This window comes from Myotis davidii, unplaced genomic scaffold (assembly GCF_000327345.1).
Source record: "Myotis davidii unplaced genomic scaffold, ASM32734v1 scaffold217, whole genome shotgun sequence".
In the NCBI taxonomy this organism is placed as follows: Eukaryota; Metazoa; Chordata; class Mammalia; order Chiroptera; family Vespertilionidae; genus Myotis; species Myotis davidii.
Genome location: NW_006290034.1, coordinates 8,271,402 through 8,294,032, shown reverse-complemented (window position 1 = coordinate 8,294,032; position 22,631 = coordinate 8,271,402). Strand labels below are relative to the sequence as shown.

The window sequence follows — 22,631 nt, the reverse complement described above, 5'->3', positions numbered from 1 at the left end:
TGTAGCATGCCCTTTTCTTGAATTTGACCTGTAAAAGAATGACAGCATCCATTAGTCCTGTCATTAGCATCGCATCAGCTCCCCTGATTCAGATTCTTGCATTGCAGTCCGTTGAACTCTGCCGACCACTGGATTCCCGGCTGGAACATGTGGATTTTGCATGTCTCTTTAAGTGCCTGAGCGTGTGTCATCTCATTCGGGTCTGTGCGTCTCTCCTTTTGGAGCGAAGGGTAATCTTTGTGGCCAACAGCCTAAGGTGAGAAATAAGTAAATTATGTTACTTCCTACTGGTGTTTTATGCATTTTGACCATTTTAAAATTTGGGCATATTAAAAAAAAACCTGTATGATCTCAATCAGTTACCTAATGCCGTAGTGACATGGATAATTCTAAATGGTAAATAATCCAAAACCTATTTGCACTTAAGCTATACTGGTGACTTTTGGGTATTGCAGTTAATTTACCTTTCTAAATGTGTTTTTGCTTAAGCGGTTAAAAATTGGTATTGCTTTTCTATGTACACACCAATTTTTAGCAATATAAATTGGAAGTTCCAGACTTTCAGTAAATTAAGTTAAAATTTTAAAGAAAAGGTTAAGAATGGGTAATCACAGAATTGTTCATCTATGCTCACTAACTGGCATCAGTTAGTAATTCTAACATAACATCTGCAGTGCCCTCCATGTGATGTTCTGTATGTGATGCCATTTGCTTTCTCCTCTTGCCAGCACCCTGTCCAAATGTGGCCATGCTGTGGTTGCCACACTGTATCCATTTACCTGGCAGCATACCTACATCCCAGTCCTGCCAGCATCTATGATCGACATCGTGTGCTCACCTACTCCGTTCCTTATTGGAATCCTGTCTTGCTCCTTACCACAGCTCCAGGACCTGCCCATTGAAGAGGTGAGAGGGGAGTAGTGCCTATGGAAAGACTGGCGCACTGACAGTGAAAACAAGTGATCTTTAAAGAGTGATGGAGTTGTTAGTTAATATTAATATATAATTATTCTTAATGCATTATGCTATCATATTTTTTATCTTTTTACTACAATGAGAAAAATCCTACAGTATACCTGAATCGATGGTACATAGATGGTACATAGTAACTATGGTACATAGTAACTATGCCATAGTTACTTACAATAGTGAACTATGGACTCATTGTGTTATTTTGAAGGTTAGATCTTTTTTTAATTATTGATTTCAGAGAGGAAGGGAGAGGCAGAGAGAGATAGAAACATCAATGATGAGCTGCCTCCTGCATGCCCCACACTGGGGATTGAGCCCGCAACCCGGGCATGTGCCCTTGACTGGAATCGAACCCAGGACCCTTCAGCCTGCAGGCCTATGCTCTATCCACTGAGCCAAACTGGCTGGGGCAAGTCTTTTTTTTTTTAAGTCAAACATAAAAACTACTCTGGGTTAACTTAAAAATTATTTCAAATATAGCACACATGTAGATGAGTGCCCAAAACAAAATGTGCAGCTCAGTGAATTATCACAATGCTGCTTATGTAACTAACACTGAATAGAGTGGGAACATTGCAGCAATGGAAACACTGCCAGCCTCCCCTCCCTCTTCCCAGAAGTCCCCTCATGTCTCCTTCCAGTCACTGTTCCCTTCCCCACCCCCACAGAAAGTAACCACTGTCTTGACTTCTGTGGTGTTTATGTACTTCTTTTACTTCAGAGTTTTACATCTAGGCATGTACCCCTAAGTAATATAGTTCAGTTTTGCCTGGTTTTAAGTTTGATATAAATGGACCTGCCCATTGAATATATATATTTTGAATGGCTTCTTTTGATGGCATTATGTCTGTAAGATTCATCCATGTTGATGAATTTAACGGTAATTTGATCATTCTTATTGTGTGTAGTATTCCTTTGTGTGAATGTGCCAGTTTTCTTATCCATCCTACCATTGTTGGATATTTGAGTTGTTTCCAATTTGGGGTTATTATGAATAATGCTGCTGTCAATATTTTTGTATATAACCCTGGGTATATGTATGTGCATGCATTTCTATGGGTATATACTTGGAAGTGGAGTTGCTGGGCTATAGGGTAAGCATATCTTTAACTTTAGTAAATAAAGTCCATACTGTTTTCCAAAATAGTTGTGGCAAGCTAAACTCCCTCCAGTAGTGTACAAGAGTTCCTATTGCTCCACTTCCTCACCAGTAATACTTGTCATCATTAGTTTGTGTAATTTAGCCTCTCTGGTGGGTGTGTAGTGGTATACTCATTGTGGTTTAATTTGCATTCCTTGATTACTGTTGAGGGTGAGCCTCTTTCTATTTATTGGCCATTTGAAATCATTTTGTATAAATTCATTGTCTATCTTCCCTACTGGATTGTTCATCCTCACTGATTTTTAAGAGGCCATTTTATATTTTACATACCAGCCCTTTATGGCTTGCCTTTTCATTCTCCAAAACAGCATTTTTTTAATGCACAGATGTTCTTAATTTTAATGTGGTTAGAATTGTCAATCTTTTCCTTTATGGTAGGAGTTTTTTTGTATGTGTGAGCTACTTAAATTTTTGCTTATATTAACTTTATGGAGATATCCTTCTACTTATATCTTGGAAGCTTTGGAAGCTTTATTCTTATGCCTTTAATTTTTAAATATATATATATATTTATTGATTTCAGAGAGGAAAGGAAAGAGAGAGAGAAACATCGACAATGAGAGAGAATCATTGACTGGCTGCCTCCTGCACGCCCCACACTGTGAATGAGCCCACAACCTGGGCACGTGCCCTGTTTGGGAATCAAACTGTGACCTCCTGGTTCATAGGTCAACGCTCAGCCACTGAGCCAACTGGCCGGGCATGCCTTTAGTTTTTGATTCTGAATCCTGGAACCTGGTGTGTTTTTTAATATGCTAGGAGGTAGGTGTTGTTTTATTTTTTGTCATATCAATAGCCAACTCTCCTAATACCATTTACTGAAAGGTCTTTCCTTTTAGGGCTTAACCTCCCCAACCCCCCAGTTTTATCCTATATGATAAAAGCTCAGAGACCGAGCCATAACCAGTTTGGCTCAATGGATAGAGCGTCAGCCTGCGGACTCAAGAGTCCCAGGTTCGATTCCGGTCAAGGGCATGTACCTTGGTTGCAGGCACATCCCTAGGAGGGAGTGTGCAGGAGGCAGCTGATCGATGTTTCTCTCTCATCGATGTTTCTAACTCTCTATCCCTCTCCCTTCCTCTCTGTAAAAAATCAATAAAATATATTTTTTTTAAAAAAGCTCAGAGACCGAATGGCGGAATGATCAGAACGACCAGTTGACCAGTTGCTATCATGCACACTGACCACAAGGGGGCAGATGCTCAACACAGGAGCTGCCCCCTGGTGGTCAGTGCACTCCGCTGACTGGCATGAGCAGCTGCTACCACAGTGGGAGCGGCCGCTCAGAGGGCAGGTCCATAGCTGCTGTGGTGACCTGGATGAGAGGCACTCCCACAGCGGGCCAATCCCCACAGGCCACACCCCCCACCAGTGCACGAATCCTGTGCACCAGGCCTCTCGTTGATGTATAATTGACCTATGACATTGTATTAGTATAAGGTGTACAACATAATGATTTAACATATGTATATATTGTGAAATGATTACCACAAAAATGTAACATTCATCATTTTACATAGTTAGACATTTATTTTCTTTGTGATGGACACCTTTAAGATCTACTTTCTTAGCAACTTTCTTACCAAGCAGTGCCTACAGATTTTCCTGTGACTGTCTCTGGTTTAACTTGCTTGGGTCCTTTATTTTATAGGTGCTGATAGTTGATCTCTGTGCGGACAAGTTCTTACAGGAGGTGAGTGACAAAGGAGGTGATTACATAATGTTTGGGGATAATTAGACAGGAAATATGTGAAAGTACTTAGAGAAGATGAGTCAGGCACGACTTTGAGTTCCTACACATACTTGACCCGGCACTGTGGCTGATCATACACAGTTGACCTGAACCGTTTGGCTTGGGCTTAGCTGTTTATCCCAAAGAAGGAAGGAGGAAACAGATTACAGGTGCTTCTCAAAAGAGACAACTCTCCCTTCAAGTCCAGACGGGTTGACATATAAGCCTCTAATTTAATTAAACATAATAGAGCATTTAAAACTGATTATTTCCAGATATTCTGAATCTAAATATGAGTAAGACACAGTTTGAGCCCTTAGGCCTTATAGTCTAACAGTGGGGAGCGGGTGCAGACATACACATAAAGTTTTAGAAATGGTGTAATAGAAATTTGTATAAGGTATACAGTAGGGACAAAAAAGACGTGGTCATTTCTTCTGGGTATGAAAGTGGAAGAGAGAGTTGGTAATGCCTGCTTAGAGCAGCCCTTAGCATATGTAAACTGTATGTAGGCTTGTGAGCACTGAACCCAGGATTGAAAGAATGTTTCCCTAGACATTTTTGTCAAAATCCCTTAGCTCATCACTTTTGAAACACCATTTGTTTGGGGATGGTCTTTCTAATGTAGCATAAGACTTGTAGATGAGAGATATTTAATAGAAAGTGCCAGAAAATTTGGTAATTATATTATTTAATATAGTGAAGATGTAGACGCCATAAGCATCTTGGAGTCTGCTCAGAGCAGGAAGGAAGCTTCACACTGACTCTTCAACCACATATACAGTCACTGTGGCATTTGGAGGGCCCTAACTAGTGCGCGCGCGCGCGCTCTCTCTCTCTCTCTCAAAGTTTATGAACATTTTCAATTTCTTCTCTTAAGGTATCTGACGAGGATGAGATTTTACCACCTAAACTCCAAGCTGCCCTAACGCAGATTTTGGAAGAACGAAATGAAATTTTGGCTCAGGAGCAGAATTTCTCACAAGGTATGTGACAGGTGGCCTGAGGACTTGCGGTCAAGGCAGTAAATATTTACTGAATGTCAGCACCCGCTCCAGGACATGCAAGGTAGGGAGTATGAGATTGTGCCTGTGCCCTGAAAAGCTTGTGATGAGCTTCCCGCTGACCCTCACTGTGCCAGCTCCCCTTCTACTTCAGGACCTTTGCACTTGCTCGGTCCTTTTACGGAAGCTCTTCCCCCAGAAAGCCCCCTGCTTCCTGCTCTTTCTTCCATGCCCAAGTGTCACCTTGTCAGTGAGGCTGTTCCTGACTGTCCTGCCCTGGGGGTGGTAAATTAGTGCGGCTGCTATGGAAAAACACTATGGAGGTTCCTCAGAAAATTAAAATTAGAGTGGCCATACAACCTAGCAGTTCCACTTCTGGGTATTTATCCGAAGAAAACAAAAACACTTAATTCAAAAAGGTATATGCACTTCTATGATCACCGTAGCATTGCTAGTAAAAGGCAAAATATGGAAGCAGCCTAGATGTCCATCAGTAGAATGAATGGGAAAAGAAGATGTGTATATATACACAATGGACGATTACTCAGCAATAATACCATTGCCATTTGTGACAACACAGATGGACCTAGAGCAGTGGTTCTCAACCTGTGGGTCGCAAACCCTTTGGGGGTTGAACGACCCTTTCACAGGGGTCGCCTAAGACCATCAGAAAACACATGTATAATTACATATTGTTTTTGTGATTAATCACTATGCTTTCCTTATGTTCAGTTTGTAACAATGAAATTGGGGGTCACCACAACATGAGGAACTGTATTAAAAGGTCGCGGCATTAGGAAGGTTGAGAACCACTGACCTAGACAGTATTATGCTAAGTGAAGTAAGTCCGACAGAGAAAGAAAAATACTGTATAATCTCATTTATATGTGGAATCTAATAATGCAAAACAGCCCTAGCCAGTTTGGCTCAGTGGCTAGAGCATCAGCCTGCAGATGATGGGTCCTGGGTTTGATTCTGGTCAAGGGCACATCTTATTTCATCTTTGTATCATTATTTAATTGTCATTTTACATATGAGAACACTAAGGCTATTTGCTGATGGGGAACATTAGGGAAGGAGCAGGTTGCAGGCTCCTCTCCGGCCTGGGCCCTGATAGGGCTACGAGCAGGAGGCAACCAATCGATGTGTTTCTCTCACATTGATATTTCTCTCTGTCTTCCTCTCTCTCTAAAAATCAATGGAAAAACATCCTTGGGTGAGGATTAAAAAAATAGTAAATAAAAATACAAAACAAATAAACAAAACAGAAACAGACCAATAGGTATTGAGAATAAGCTGATGGTCACCATGGAGGAGGAGTTAGAGGAATAGGAATAAAAATAAATAAGTACATAAGTTCTAATTATAGAACACTTGGAAAATTCAAACTGTTATAAAGGAGAATTTTTTAAATCATTTGTAAAAAAAAGAAATAAAATTGTCCCCATTCCCTTACCACTCCACGTCATCCTCCCGACCTTGTTTTTTATCGTGGCTTTTATCATCAGCTGATATGCTAGAATCCAAGTTCCATGAGAGCAGCAACTGTCTGTATTTTCTATCTCCGGTGCTTTTAAACAGTATTTGATAATACTCAGTAAGTATTTGTTGAATAAATGAGCAAATAACAATTATAGGGTGGCTTACTCCATTCCAGGCATTGTGCTAAGAACTTAGTTTACATCTTATTTCATCTTTGTATCATTATTTAATTGTCATTTTACATATGAGAACACTAAGGCTATTTGCTGATGGGGAACATTAGGGAAGGAGCAGGTTTGGATGAGTAATTAAAAGTTCAGTTTTCAATATTGAGATACCTATTGGACATCCACTACCTAGCAAACATACAACTGGAGATACCAAGTAGACTTTTACATACATGTATTTGGGATTCAGAGGAAATATTTAACCTAGAAACATACATTTAGAAGTTGCTATTTGAAAGCCCATGGGAAAGAGCTAGAAGCATTGTGAAGGGGGAAAGTACTGTTTGGATATGAAAGGAAAAGGAGGAGTTGAAGGTGAATCTGAGGCTTGAGCCTGGACCCTGGAAGGCAATGCATTATAGTATGCGGTACTGGTTCAAAATCACCTGACTTGGCAGTCGGGCAGCTTCTCACTGTACTAGACGAGATGACTCCAGAAAATGTCTTTGTTTTGAGTCTCAGTTTCCTCATCTGTAAAACATAAATAAATAATACCTACCTCATCGTACTTTTTTTAAAAAATATATTTTATTGATTTTTTACAGAGAGGAAGAGAGGGCGATAGAGAGTTAGGAACATCGATGGGAGAAAAACATCGATCAGCTGCCTCTTGCACACCTCCTACTGGGGATGTGCCCGCAAGCAAGGTACATGCCCTTGGCTGAAATCGAACCTGGGACCTTTCAGTCCACAGGCCGATGCTCTATCCACTGAGCCAAACCGGTCAGGGCCTCATCGTACTTTTACATCAGTAAAAGCACAATACAGTGCTTGACATATCTTAAGCACTCAATAAATTATTTATTATGGGATAATCATGATGCTATATGAAATGGGAAAGTTGAAAGAGAAACTGATTTTGGTGGTGAAATACAATGAATATGGTTCAGAACATGTATCATTTATTTATTCAATTCATATTCTACCAATTTCCTGAAAAGACCTTATATGGTGACTTTCAGACAAATGGGATTTAAGTGCTAATGGGACAGCCAAATGATGGTCACCCATAGGGAGTCTGAAAATGTAGAAGGTGAATTTTCGTAAAATACCAGGGATGGAGATCTAAGGTTCAGAATTATCAACGTGGAGAGCCAGCTCTATCTATCTGTATGCCAATTAGCTGCTTAAGGAAGGGACCGTGCTCAGGAAGAAGAACGAAATGCAAGAGAAAAATTGGTCTAAAGGCAGGAGAGGAATCAGGAAATCAAGAAAGCATACAGTTGTGGGAGACCCGAGGACTGAGGAGGGGATTAGCACAAATGCAATATAGAATTTAAAGAAGGCTAACAATAGAAGAGCAGAGCAAATTTGTCTGGTTCTCACTGGTGGCCTTAGAATGAGCAGTCCCAGTGAAATCATCGATGTGCAAGCCCAGCTTTGCATATCAAACATGTAATGGGAGTGTTTGTATGGGAAGGAATTGAAGGTAAGAATGACTTTGCTTTTGCAAGTCATGGAGAGTGCAAGAACGCTGAGAATGAGTATGCCTATGTTCATTTTCCTTCAATCATGATTTCCTAGGCATCAGTTTCATAACTAGACCCAGTGTTCCCATAAACACAAAATTTACAGGACTTTTTCTTTTCTTTTTTCCCCCTCTTTCCTTTTGCATCAGATGTGACGCTCAACTCTCTGGTGTCCGAAGCATTTGTGAGGTTTTTCGTGGAGCTGGTGGGACATTACTCTCTGAACATGACTGTCACTGAGCGTGGGGAGCGTGTATTCCAAAGGGAGCCATTCCGTAAATCTCACACCTCCCGCAGCGTTCGCCACTTCCTGGATCTCTTCATGGAAACTCAGATGTTTGCAGGATTCATCCAGGATCGAGAGCTTCGGAAAAGTGGGGTGAAAGGTCGGTTTCCTCATGAAGTTCTTCCTTCCTATTTAGTGAGCACTTGGAAGGTTTGAAAATAATATAAAAAAATAATAGCATAAAGCTACAAGGGCTCAAAATCTGAGTTGTTTATTATGGGAAATATTTTTTGTAATATTGTTTTAACTATGACGATACATAGTAGTGAACACAGAGTTTTATTTAATGGGTTTTCAATCTTGAGCGTTGGACAATTTCACCATGAGTTTTCCTTGTAGGTTTGTTTGAGGTCCGGGCCTTCCAGTATTTGGAAACAATTCCTGAGTCTGAACCCAGTGGGGTGAACAAAATTTTGCGGAGTCTCGGTGAGTTGCCGTATCTTCCTATTAGAAAAATGAGGCTGAGAAAAGCTTTTGCAATAAGCATGCCTCATTGCAAAAGCTTTACAATCAGAGCAATGATATAACCCAAGTAGGCTGACCAGAAACCATGACCCCTAATTCCAAAGTGTTTTGGACCAAAAGAAGTCTCTTTCTCAGAGGTTGGGATTCTCCGTCAGAGTTGTCCATGGGACCGTTTTCCTCAGATGATGTTCCCTTAGGATGTAAGAATTTGCATGTCACGATTATTACTCTTTTCTAGATTCCCTGGGGGAATCTTATAAAAACTGGACTTTTTCCCAGAAAAATATAGTTAGAACATACAAACATTTTGCATATAATTTTAGGGTGTTCATGAACCCTTCCTAAAGTCCATCATGGACTCCAGTTTAAAAACATCTGGCTTAGAGGACATCTGAAACAACAGAGGTTGTCCTTCAAGTCTCTAATTTTACACATCATAAAGAAACATGGGTGCCGAAACCGGTTTGGCTCAGTGGATAGAGCGTCAGCCTGCGAACTAAAAGGTCCCAGGTTCGATTCCGGTCAAGGGCATGTACCTGGGTTGCGGGCACATCCCCAGTAGGAGATGTGCAGGAGGCAGCTGATCGATGTTTCTCTCTCATCGATGTTTCTAACTCTCTATTTCTCTCCCTTCCTCTCTGTAGAAAATCAATTAAAAATATATTAAAAAGAAAAGAAAAAAGAAAGAAACATGGGCCTGGCCGGCATGCTTCAGTGGTTGCATGTCGACCTATGAACCTGGAGATCATGGTTCGATTCCCGGTCAGGGCACATGCCCTGTGTGGGGCGTGCAGGAGGCAGCCAATCAATGATTCTCTCTCATCATTGATGTTTCCATTTCTCCCCTGTCTCTTCCTCTCTGAAATCAAGAAAAAAAATATTTATTAAAAAGAAATATGGTAGTTTATGATAGTTCAATTATAGTTACCTTTTAAGCTTTCAGTATGATATAGGAGAACAGTGGTGTGCTAGCCCAAAACAATGAAGAACCTACAATCTTTGGTATTTACATTTGTCTTTGAAATATATACCCCTAATTAAAATTAGGCCTTGTCCTTAACTAGCTGAGAGATCGTGGACAAATTATGCCGTGGGCTGTTGTTTCATCTTTATACCATGGGGTTAGATTAGATCAGTGGTTCTCAGCTCTGACCACAGTATTATAATCTCTGGGGAGCAGGCCAGTGATTTTAACCTACAGGCAGGGTTGAAAACCACTGGATTAGATGATGTCTGAGTTCTCTTCTGCCTCTACAATTAGACCTTGGAGGAAGCAGTTAATCACATCAACTGTTAGCTTGATATAGCAGCTTACTCCAGAGCTGTTCTGAATAACTAGGTTATTAATCCCTTGCCTCAAATAATGTACAATTAAATAAAAATGAACTAATGAGAGCTCACTCTACTTTTTTTCTCCCTGTAGGAAGTAAAATGAAATTTCTGCAGAAGAAATGAAATCTCCCACTGACTTCTCATCCTAAATAGGACAGAAAGTGCCAAAGAAAGTATTTTTCCAAGAGTCAGTATGCCTTGAAGTATTCTACAAAATCCTTGAAAGCTGAAAAGATTCCAGAGCGGGCCAGAGTCTTGGAGGAGGAGTCTCCTGTTGCTGCTTTGTAATCACTGGAGAACTGTCGGGAGTCATCTGGAACCAATGCTCTCTTCACTCTGCCTCTGGTTGTTTTTAAGTGGCCTTTTCTACTTGATTCTTGGGCTTATTCTTTGTGTTTTGTGCTTAGGCTATAAAGGCACTTGTCTTTTATCAGGGAAAGACTTGGTGTTGCATTTTTTAAAAAGCAGTTCAAAGAGGAGCACAATGAGAGAAGTGCTGAGTTTAAGGTACTAGGGAGGCATGACAGAAGTGGCTAACACTAGCACTCCAACATGTAATTCTCATCACTGAACTACATGGCAGCTTTAAACCTATGGGCTGTTTTCTGTTCAATGTTCCGTCTAGGGGAGTCTCACTTATTAGAAGCCCTATTTATTAATACTGTTACTGAGTACCGTGTAAAAGTAGACATCTTGCAACTCTTCCCCCACACTGTGTGGCACTGGAGTAGCATGTCCCTCATGTGTCAACATGAAACTTTTTGGAATTACAACTAATAGGAAATGTCCTTCCAAGGGCATGGGAACTACATTTTATTTTACTCTTTTAGTGTCTACCCCATGCCATGCACTGTCATACATGTGTGTATGTCATCTTAGTCTTCAAATCGACTTTCTGAGATATTTGCATCTCCATCTTACTAGTGAAGAAACGGGAATTCAAAGGAGTTAAATAACTTGCCCAAAGTTACACAATAGAACCAAGACTGAAGCCAAAACTGTTCATTGGTGAACACAGATAAAGCTGGTTGGTCCTGAGATGGACATTTGAGCTCTATGGGATTGTAGCTATTGAAAAGTTCTCTTATAAGCTGAAGTGTACCAGAGCCAACTCAGCTCTGAGGATAAGGGACTTCAAACTAGAGCTGTCTAGATGACACTCTTTTCAGTTCTCCTAGGATTGTTGGAATTTTTGCTCTAATTGGAGTCATGAAGATGAACATTTCCTGGGACGACACCACATAATCACCCTAACCTTTAAGGTCTAAAGCCGAAGTTAGTGATTGAAAAGAGGAACTTGTCAGTGATGGTGCCGTTTTCTTTGGTGTTACAGCAAATGTCAGTTTTCTTCAACTCCTGATGATGGTTTTAACTGGCATAAAAATATTTATTCAAGCTTAACAAAACCTTACAAGGTATATGAGGATATAGTTTATTGACATGTACAGTATTGTCAGTTCATCCATTCAGGTGTGCATGGATGAACTGAAGCAGACACCACGTAACCGGTGCTACATAATTACTATAGATGTGGGTCCAGCAAGTAGAACTGAGCCCATGTCTTTTTAAAAATGTTTATTAAGCAGCTTACCCCAGTGGGTCTTTTACCAGATATCTCTCCATTTGGTCTCCATTTGGACAATCCAACCCGAGGGAACAATCAGTAACTGGGAATTGTTTATAAAATGGGGGCAGGAGGTATTATTGTGGTGGATCCTGGCCATCCCTCTGTGAGATCTTTGCTTTGGGGATGAGGGTCATATTTTATCCCTGTAAGCTGGAGCTGCTTCCTTTACTTAGGTCTGTTTTATTTTGTTTTGTTTTTGTAAAGTTTTATTAATTCTGGACATGTTTGTAAAAGAATTGTTCAAGATGTGTATAAAATGTTGTTTACAGTTCTTCTAATGAATAAATACAAAAATTCCATGGGTCTCTTGGAGAATTTTAAGTAAAATTGCTTGAAATGTAAAGATCTTTTATTTCACTAAATCTATAGCTAGCACATTTATCTAACAGGTTAAAAGGTAATCCGGTGTCACTTTTTCAGGTATGATTCTATATAGAGAAAACCCTAAAGACTACACCAAAAAACTGTTAGAAACAATAAATGAACAAAGTTGCAGGATATAAAAATCAATCCACTGCATAAATGACGGTCTGAATTAACCCTAGACTAACCAGGCTTAATTACCGTGGCCAACATTTTCAGGCACTTGGCAGACAAAAAGCTTGGATTTAGACTGCACACAGGGCAGGATATATTCTATTACCGTGTGCCCTAACAACAAAATGATTGGATTTTACAAACGCCCTGAAGGCAAAATGACAGGATTTTTAAAAGTTGGGGTTGGTAAGCAGTTACCAATCTCGCCCTGGTGTAGATCAGGTTCCTTTTGGTAGGCAGATCATTAAAGCTGGGGACTGTGCCCACTTCTAGAATCTGTGAAAAAAACTGCACTTATCCAAAGCGCAGCATCTTAGGGCGCCGAGCACGAAGGGTGGGAGTACAGCATGGAAGGGCAAGAGGAGAGGAGCCTAAGGGGAGGTGGAAGGTTAGAGGAGTAAGCCGAGGGGGGGAACCGGTTTCTCTCCCCCCGCCAAGTCCTGCAGCCAATCCCACACAGAAGTGTTAAAGGATCCCCTCTCAGAGCGCGTTCTGGAGGAGAGCAACGGTCTCACACCTCCACAAGCTGCTGCCAGACGGAAGCATAAAAGTGGGACAGGAAATCGAGACCGTCCACCGAATGGGCAATGACTTGACGTGACATCCGGCCAAAACAAAACAACAGGGCAGAGCGCGCCTTCAGAATTAACAACTGAGCATGCGCACGTGACGTACATTGTGGGCGGCGGGCGCAGGCGTATTGAAACAGGCTTGAGCCTGCGCAGTTTCAGAAAACGCAGGTGAACCTCAGGATGGCGGGCACGGGCCTGGTGGCAGGAGAGGCTGTGGTGGATGCGCTGCCGTATTTTGACCAAGGTTATGAAGCGCCCGGAGTGCGGGAAGCGGTGAGTGTGGGTGTCCCTGCAGGAGACTCGCGCTCGCTGGCCCTTGGAGCTGGAAGCAGCCGCGTATAATTTGCTGCCCCGACACTGGCCCCCATTCTCGTTCTCAGGCTGCGGCACTGGTGGAGGAGGAAACTCGCAGATACCGACCTACTAAGAACTACCTGAGCTACCTGACAGCCCCGGATTATTCTGCTTTTGAGGTAAGTGTGATGTCTTGAGCCCGGCATAGGAATCAGGATTCCCGCGAACCTTTAGTTTGGGTGGAGAACCTTACCACGTTCAAGTGAATTGTAAATTCCGGCTTTTAAGGATTGCTTGCTTGACTTGCGTAGATATTACCAGGCCATTGAAAACAGCTAGATAGGCCCTAACCGGGTTGGCTCAATGGGCAACCAACCGATGTGTTTCCCTCACATCGATGCTTCTCTCTGTCTTTTCCTCACTTCCACACTTCCTGAAAAATCAGTGGGAAACTATCCTCAGGTGAGGATTTTAAAAAACAATTTTTATAAAAACAGCTAGATAAGCCTTCTGCTCTAGGGTTGTTATTCTGAGTCCCACAGACTTTCTGAAGCTCTGAAAATTACCTAACAATCCAAAAATTAGTGTGTACGTGTTTCTGAGCTAGATTCCTTGTGTTACTTCTCAGCGGGTCCTCTACGCTCTGAGGTCCACTCTAAGTGATGTGGGGTTTTTCAGTATAGATCAGCCGAATGCCCTAAGCGCCGGAGAACCCCTCGATGGGAGTAGCCTCTGTATAAAGCCTAGGTGTTTACAGAACGTGAATGAGGGGACCAACCATATCTGCCAAATATACCAGTTACATGTTTTGTCTGTACACCCAAGATATTTAGGGTCTAATGAGCGAAATTAAATGTAAAATATTATTTTTAAGTTAATGGATTCTGTTAAGCATTTTAATACATACATGTTTGGGGTTTTCCCCGTGATAGGTAACCGTTTATGAAAGAATTCTGTCATTAAAATGCAGTATTTATGTTGAAGTAACATGAAAAAAATACTGTTTTAAGTAGGAGATTTTCCCATGATACGCTATTTTCCCATGCTTTTTCTAAATATTGTTATCCAAATATAGATAGTACCACGTCGAGAATTAAGTACAGTAATGCTTTCTTAGTAGATTGATTTTTGAAAGTTTCAGAGATTGCATTCAATTACAAACTTATAAATACTCGAACTAGTTTTTTTAGCTTTCTAAAATACAACATGCTTTCTATCTTAATTAGTATTCTGATTATTTAATCCTTTTTAATAATAGGAGCCGGTAGTGTACTGGGCTCACTCTCTGTCCTAAAAATAGCCTGTGAACTATATAATTATGTTTACTATCCCAAATTTTTTAGATGGGAAAACTGCAGCTTAGGCTAATTTTCTCAAAGACCTTCACCACTCCTCAAACTGGCTTTGAAACTGCCCTTTGTTAATTCATTTAACAACTGTTCGTGAAGGTCTTTTCTGTGCCAAGTAAAGGGCACAGGATAGGTTAGGTCCATACCCATGGAGGTTACATTCTAGAGTGTGAGGACAGGCAAATAAGTCAGAAAATATTAGATTGTTGATAAAGCTATACAAAGAATTAAAGTAGTTATGTCTTCTTCACCACCACATCTTTATTACTTAGAAGCCTGCCTGGTACACAATAGGCACCTATATATTTAAAGAGCTTCTAAGGCAGTTTTATTCAGTGAATGCTTACTGGTGCCAGACGTGCCTAGTGTTTTTTCATAAATTAGCTCCACGAGATTTGGCTCAGTCTTTGCAGCGAGCTGAGTTCAAACTCCAGATCTCTCACTTTACTGGACATGTGAAGTAGGTAAGAGTTCCTACATTAATGGCTCAAGATGGCTTGCTTCATTTTTACAGCTTCTCTCTTATCTAATTGTTGGTTGTTATCCTTGTCTGTCACTGCATATTCTCTAGCTAGAATACCCTGGTTTTCTGCAGGAAACTAGGTAACTATTTTCTTAGAGCTTTGTGTAACAGCAGTAGTCAAAAAAAACATTTCTTATTTTCTCCAATAAGAAATGCTTAATGCAAAACTTGTAAACCAGGAATGTAGGCTTCTGAAAGCCTTTTTTTTTTTTTACCCCCCCCTTAGGCCTAATTGTTGAGAAAGTTGCAACTTTCAAAAATGAAATTACATGGGATAACTAAATATTTCACTTATGCAGTTCTTTATATTCAGGGCTGGAAATGTGCAGAACAAATGGAATAGGATATTGATCAAAACATTGGACCCAAAGAAACAGAGTTATACCACAATTTTGGGGGAAATTGTTAGACCAGATAGTAGAAACCAGTTTTGTTTTTTGATTTTTTTGGTTTTTTTGTTTGTTTGTTTGTTTTTTTGCCCATTCCCCCCTTCATTCTTGGTAAAGAATAAAGTGTAAAAATAGCAGTCAGAGCATAACCAATGGACATAAGACATTGGGGGGTAGGGGCGGCCAGGGGATTGTTAAGGACCAGAGACCAGATAGTAGAAACCAGTTTTGTTTTTTGTTTTTTTTGGTGTTTGGGGTTTTTTTTTTTGGTTTTTTGCCCATTCCCCCTTCATTCTTGGTAAAGAGTAAAGTGTAAAAATAGCAGCTACCCTTTGTAATACTTTTAGCAATTAAAAAAAATAGCAGTCAGGACCAAAAAAGAAACTATAGCCTTAGGTTCATAGCCTTACAGCAAATCATTTTATGCCCAAGCCCTCTATTCCTCACCCCCAATGAATACTTAGATCCATGATTCTCGACACTGGCTTTAGTTTACAATTGACTGGTGAATTAAAAACAAATATTATAATTGTGTCCAGTCTCCACTTCAGGACAATTAAATGGACTGGGGCAGTGGCCCGACCACTGGACTGGGGCAACAGTTAGGGGTGTGGCTGAGATTGGAATTGTTTTCAAAGCTCCCAGCTGATTCTAGCCTACTACTAGGATTGAGAATCACTTACTAAGATAATCAGTCCTGTCCGCCCAGACCCTTCACATACGAAGTGTGTGCCTGTTCTCCAGATCCTAGAGAGCATTTAACCCCGAGAAGACTCGTGAGAAGGGTGATGATCACTTATCATGGGTCATATAAAATATAAGCATTTTAGTAGGTTAGATTCATTATTTGTTTGGTGGTTGTTAATTTTAACTTGTTGATATGATTTTGGAAACAATTCTTTCTCTAATTTCCACATCAGACAGACATAATGAGAAATGAATTTGAAAGACTGGCTGCTCGACAACCAATTGAATTGCTCAGTATGAAACGGTAAGTCCTATTTCTGGAGTCAGCTGGGCTCAAATCATTCTTTAATCTTAATTTTTTTGTAAAACTACTGCAGCCATGTTAAAACAAATATTGGAAGGGGAAAATCCTTGTCTGCTTATGTGTTTGTGTTTTCATATAGTAGTAGTTCATGTAATCCTGTGTTCATGTTCGAAGATGTTCCTTTTTTCATCCTCACCCAAGGATATGTTTTATTGATTTGAGAGCGAGAAAGGAACATTGATCGGTTGCTTCCCGTACGCACCCCAACCAGGGATGGAACCCACCATCCAGGTGTGTGCCCTGACCACCTTCTGGTGTATGGGAAGATGCTCCAACCAACTTGTAATGACCCGTAAGCAGTAGGCTGAGAAGTAAATGTAGTGAGGCACCACAGCACTTGGTAAAGGAGTAGGATAGAAAATGTCAGAATGCGTTGTATCTACAGGTAAGCATTGCTTTGTGTAGTGGGTCACAGTGTAAAATATTTCTTACTCTAGGCCAGTGATGGCGAACCTATGACACGCGTGTCAGAGGTGACACACCAACTCATTTTTTTGGTTGATTTTTCTTTGTTAAATGGCGTTTAAATATATAAAATAAATATCAAAAATATACATCTTTGTTTTACTATGGCTGAAAATATCAAAAAATTTCTCTACGTGACACGGCACCAGAGTTAAGTTAGGGTTTTTCAAAATGCTGACACGCCGAGCTCAAAAGGTTCACCATCACTGCCCTAGGTTGTAGTCAGAGGTTTGAAAAATGCTACATTTATAAAGTGTAGTTTATTTTTTCCTTTTTTCCCCCTAAGGTGTTTGTTTTTGTTTTTAAAAACAAAATGGTTTATTGCCTCTTGATCCCAATTGGATTTCTCTCAGTTTTTTAAGAATAATGGCAGTTTTTACACAGTATCTAGTAATAATATTAAAATGGAAATGAAAACTTCGTTTGTAGTAACTCATTAGTAGTAAACAGATTTATGAAGAGTATTTGCTGGCTCTATTGGCAGTGTTAAAAGACTGGGCAGTGTGAAGAGAATAGCGTGAGGTCCAATATTTTTCTCTAGAGGGGTGTGGGTATGTGGGTGCAAAGGTGGATAGATCATAGGTGTGTTTTACAAAAATGATAGCATGGTTTTTTGTGTCCTACTTTTTTCCCTTACTACATTACAAACATCTTAATGTTTTAAGTGTTCGTCAGTAACATCATTTAATATCTAACATAGCAGTCCTTTATATGAGTGTACCATAGATAATGAATCTTTTCACATTGATGGGAACAATTTTTTGTAGATGTATGTAGTATTGCTAACTCCTCTTTGTAAATTGATTGCTTGTTAGGGTAAATAGGTTTTTTGTTATTGTAAAGTCTGCATCTTATCTTCAGTCTTCTGTAGTTTTTATAGTGTGCTTAGGCCCATGACGCATTCTGTTGGGAAGAGAAAAGGTTTGGGGGACTATGTAGTTATATTGTTGTTTAATTTCAGATATGAACTTCCAGCCCCTTCCTCGGGTCAGAAAAATGACATAACTGCATGGCAAGAGTGTGTAAACAATTCTATGGCCCAGTTAGAGCATCAAGCCGTTCGAATTGAGAATCTGGAACTAATGTCACAACATGGATGCAATGCCTGGAAAGTATATAATGAGTAAGAAATTGCTTGTTGTTTTTTAAAAAAACCCATTCCACCCACAGCTTCGGGGTTTGTGTGTGTGTGTGTGTTTTTAATGTAGGAAGTAGGATAGAGGAACTGGGATAAAAATAGTAGAGCTGAGCCCAAGTCAGTTGCTCAGTGGTTACAGTGACAGCCTTGGGACTGGACGGTTATGGATTTGATTCTATTGGGGCAAGTACCTCGATTGTAGACTCGATCCCTGGTCCTGGTCAGGGCGCATGCAGGAGACAACCAATCAGTGTTTCTCTTTCACATCCATCTGAGACCCACCTCAGAGTTTGTGTACATAAACCTAACTATCAAAAAAACATCCAAACATAAATCTAACTATCACGTTTATTGTATAATATAATAAAATGAATTCTGAGGTCTGATTTACAAATCACAACTTAGTAGAATGTAATTCTTTTTTTTTTTTTAATATATATTTTATTGATTTTTCACAGAGAGGAAGGGAGAGGGATAGAGAGCTAGAAACATCGATCAGCTGCCTCCTGCACATCTCCCACTGGGGATGTGCCCGCAACCCAGGTACATGCCCTTGGCCGGAATCGAACCTGGGACCTTTCAGTCCGCAGGCCGATGCTCTATCCACTGAGCCAAACCGGTTTTGGCTAGAATGTAATTCTTAACGGGAATTACTTATATAGTTGATTCTTGTTGGTTTCATGTTATGTTCTATAAAAGTGGTCTTAAATACTGAATAAGCAAATAGTGTAACATTTCTCCTGGGGAAAATACATATACATGTACATATAAATAACTCATCCTGGCAGGTTCTATTTTCTTTTTAAAAGAGAAAACAAAGTTCAGAAGTATTGAGTAACTTGTCAGAGTTGGACATTAGGCTCCATCCTTCAGTCATCTCTGTATGAGACCTGACAAAGGCAGGCAGAGCGTCCTCTTACTCCACTTCAGCTGGGAACATGTGCGTCCACTGCTCAGATTTTCACTGCTCTGAGAATGTCTGCCGAATGATCCAGAACATTGCAAGTATTGATTTTGAGGTTACAAATGAATCTGATTGGGTAGGAAAATTCATTAATATAGAATCTGCAAAAATAAGAATTGACTGAATAAAGAACACCAGAAACAAAGTGCCCACAACCTGGGCATGATCAGAATAGAACCTGGGATCCTTCAGTCTGCAGGCCAACGCCCTATGCACTGAGTCAAACCAGCTAGGGCAATATTAACTATTTTTAAGCAGAAAAATATGACCCTGTGTCAGCTAGATCACTTTTAATTGGTTCTATTAGATTTTAATGTACTTTAATCTGATTTTCCTCATTTTCTTCTTTAGAAATCTAGTTCATATGATTGAACATGCACAGAAAGAGCTCCAGAAGTTAAGGTAAAATGTTTCCTCATTTCAGAATAAAGTTTAGCTGAACCCCCTAATTAATAGAGTGAAAAGAAAAAGGAACCAATGGATTATAGTCATATGAGAGTAAGCTATTGATGATCTGCTCTTTGTCCGGCATCCAGTATTGGGTGTGCCCCACCTGAGTGGAGGAGAAAGAGACCTGAGGTCTGAAAACATCTCTACCAGGTCACTTTGAATTTACAAGTCTGCAGACATTGAAAAATGATCTTTTAGAAGGGGGGAAAGTTGCAGAATAACCTGCATATTCTGATTTATGTAAAAAAACAACAACCCACAAACAAATTAATCTCTACACATAGGAAAGAGTCCGAAGGACATCTACCAAAAACGAACCAGCAGTCCCCGGGGAGGAGGAGAAGCACGTGGGAGGAGGGCTTTCAGTTTCTAGCCTGCATATGTGTGTGTGCTCAGTTTTTTCACAATAGGCGTGTTATATGAAATTGAATTGAAAAATGATTAGAGGAAAGTTAATATCTGGAATGAGTATGATTTCATGTATCTTCTCTCAAGGAATTAAAGATGTATTACATTGACTATAGATATTTTCTGTTGACTTTAGTCAACAGAAAATGTTAAAATGTAGATGGGTTTTATAAGTAATTTTTTTTTACAGGAAACATATTCAAGATTTAAACTGGCAGCGAAAGAACATGCAACTCACAGCTGGATCTAAATTAAGAGAAATGGAGTCAAAGTGAGTACCTCCAATTCCATCATGTATTAAATTGCTTAGCAAATTTAAGATCAAGATTCAATAGTCTGATTCAAACAGTATTCCAATGGGATGGATGTCACAGGTGTCAAAGCAGTGCTGTCTCCTGAATACTGCCTTGCCTCCTCCTGAAGCATGGGCTTAGAAGACAATGGAAGAGTTAAACCAAAGCCTGAGCCGCTGCTAATTGATTCTGTTCCTAGAGTGCCCTGTTTTCAGTGCAGTGTTTCTTCTCTGAACGCAGTTCTACCTGTTTTTAAAGGGGGAAAAATTGCCTATTTTTTAGCTTTCAGAAGGGAGTTTTAGTACTTTCTTGATAATTGGTGTCTTAGTCCATTTTATCCTTTGTTTATATATTTTCTTTTTTGAATGTTGTTCTTTATATACATAGATTCCTAAATATAATTGTGAATTTTTGTATTTTTTCTTTTTTTCTCTTTTTTTCTTTCCTGTTTTTCTACCTTCCCTCCCTCTGTCACATACAGTACTCTCCTTGTTTCACCTTCCTCTCCACCTTCATGTACTCCATGTTATCTATTAGGCAACTTTTCATATTTTTTCCAAGCTAATATAACCTAAACATACGTGTGTGTGTGTGTGTTTTTTTGTTTGTCTTTAGAGATTTTTTTCTAGGGGAAGACTCCTTGAATCGCTGGAACTCTCTTATCAACTCTAGAAATTTCTCCACTGTGTTTAACTAATAACTCTGCCTTATTCCTCTCTCCTTTTCAGTTAATCACTTAAAATACTATCTTCCCTCACTCTTTCTTATCTCTTCAGTTCTTTTGAAATAATTATAAATTCACATGCAGTTGTAAGAAATAATGCAGCCCGACCAGTGTTGTTCAGTGGTTGAGCATCAACCTGTGAGCCTGGAGGTCACAGTTCAATTACTGGTCAGGGCACATGCCCGGATTGTGGGCTCAGTCCCCAGTGGGGAGCGTGCAGGAGGCAGCTGATCAATGATTCTCTCTCATCATTGATGTTTCTATCTCTCTCTCCCCATTTCCCTTCCTCTCTGAAATCAATAAAAACATTAAAAAGAAAAGTTAAAAGTGAAGATTAATGTTACGGCCCTGACTGAAAATGTGTATCTGATAAAATCTTCTAAAAGAAATTTTACAATGAATAATTTTCCTTTATTTTTCTATTCTAGTTGGGTATCCTTGGTCAGTAAGAATTATGAGATTGAAAGGACTATTGTACAATTAGAAAATGAAGTCTTTCAAATGAAGCAGCAACTTGGAGAGGCCAACAAAGAAAACATCCGACAAGACTTCTGAAGAGACATTAATTCTGTGGGTCGGAAGGAAGGCAGGTTGGGTTTTCACAGAAGATCGGGCACTGCTCTGTGAAGGTCAGCAGCATCTTACGGAAATCATCAGTTGTGCTTAGAAACCATAGAAAGTGGACTGTGATCCTCTGTACATTAGCAAAATAAAAAGTTTCAGCTTGGTATTTTTTTACCATAAAAAAAATCTTCAGACTTTCAAAATAAGTATGACTTTAGAATATGTCATAGAATTAATTTTGAGCCACTTGGACCATATTTTGTATCCAAGAGATCTTTAATGAAAGTTTTCAACATGTACAAGAAGTAGGAAACTTGGTTTATATATTTTTCAAATAAAAAGAGAGTTCTATACAAATTCTTGATTCAAACAAGACAAGAAACAGTGGTGCCCTGGCCGGTGTGGCTCGGGTGGCTGTGCGTTGTCCTGTGCACCAAAGGGTCGCCGGTTCCATTCCCAGTCAGGGCACGTGACTAGGTTGCAGCTTCGGTCCCAGGTCGGGATACACATAGGAGGCAGCCGATGGATGTTTTGGTCTGTCTCCCTCTCCTTCCTTTTCTCAAATCAATAAAAACATTTAAAGAAAAGAAAGAAATACAGTGGCTCCATGTATGTCATCTGTTTTCCTTCCCATAGGTAACAGTTACATAAAGCTGAATATGTACTGAGCATTGTTCTAAGTGCTTTAGACAGATGAACTAAACTTACACGAATAAAATAATTACTTGGTCCTCAAAAACAGACAGTAGGTACTATTGTTCCCACACACAGACTTGTAATAGGTGCTGATGTAACTTGCCAAAGTTTTATAGCCAGAAAGTGCCATCCAGGTTTTGAACCCCAGTCTAGCACCAGAGTTGTATTCTTACCCACTCTACTCATGAGGAATTTGAAAATGTAAGAGTCCTGCCCAATTCAGAAAAATACTTGGAACATATCAAAGGATAAGTAGTCTTCATGTATAAAGCCTTCACAAGTCAGTGCTACTTATTTTTCTTTAATTTTAACATTTTTTTAAAGACAGATTGAGCATCAAATGTAGTCTTTTGATTTTTTTAAAAAAATGGTTATTGATTTCAGAGAAGGGAGAGAGAAATATCAATGGTAAGAGAATCATTGATCGACTGCCTTCTGCACGCCCCGTACTGGGGA

At 39.9% G+C, this 22,631-nt stretch overlaps 2 protein-coding genes across 2 annotated transcripts in view; both read left to right on the top strand.

Annotated features, from left to right (window-relative positions):
* DENND2C (DENN/MADD domain containing 2C) overlaps positions 1-12,088 on the top strand; it is a 33,379-nt gene extending 21,291 nt beyond the window's left edge. The window contains 7 exon segments of the mRNA XM_006763144.2: positions 108-256; positions 729-906; positions 3,786-3,827; positions 4,747-4,852; positions 8,198-8,434; positions 8,674-8,760; positions 10,223-12,088. Coding sequence (XP_006763207.1) covers positions 108-256; positions 729-906; positions 3,786-3,827; positions 4,747-4,852; positions 8,198-8,434; positions 8,674-8,760; positions 10,223-10,254 — 831 coding nt within the window. The 3' untranslated portion in view covers positions 10,255-12,088.
* A 909-nt stretch (positions 12,089-12,997) lies between these two features.
* BCAS2 (breast carcinoma amplified sequence 2) lies at positions 12,998-21,665 on the top strand. The gene is made up of 7 exons (XM_006763036.2): positions 12,998-13,140; positions 13,248-13,340; positions 16,343-16,413; positions 17,900-18,061; positions 19,392-19,442; positions 20,089-20,169; positions 21,344-21,665. Exons 1-7 carry the CDS (start codon positions 13,048-13,050, stop codon positions 21,468-21,470), a joined length of 678 nt encoding a protein of 225 aa, XP_006763099.1. The 5' UTR covers positions 12,998-13,047; the 3' UTR covers positions 21,471-21,665.
* The last annotated feature ends 966 nt before the right edge of the window (positions 21,666-22,631 follow it).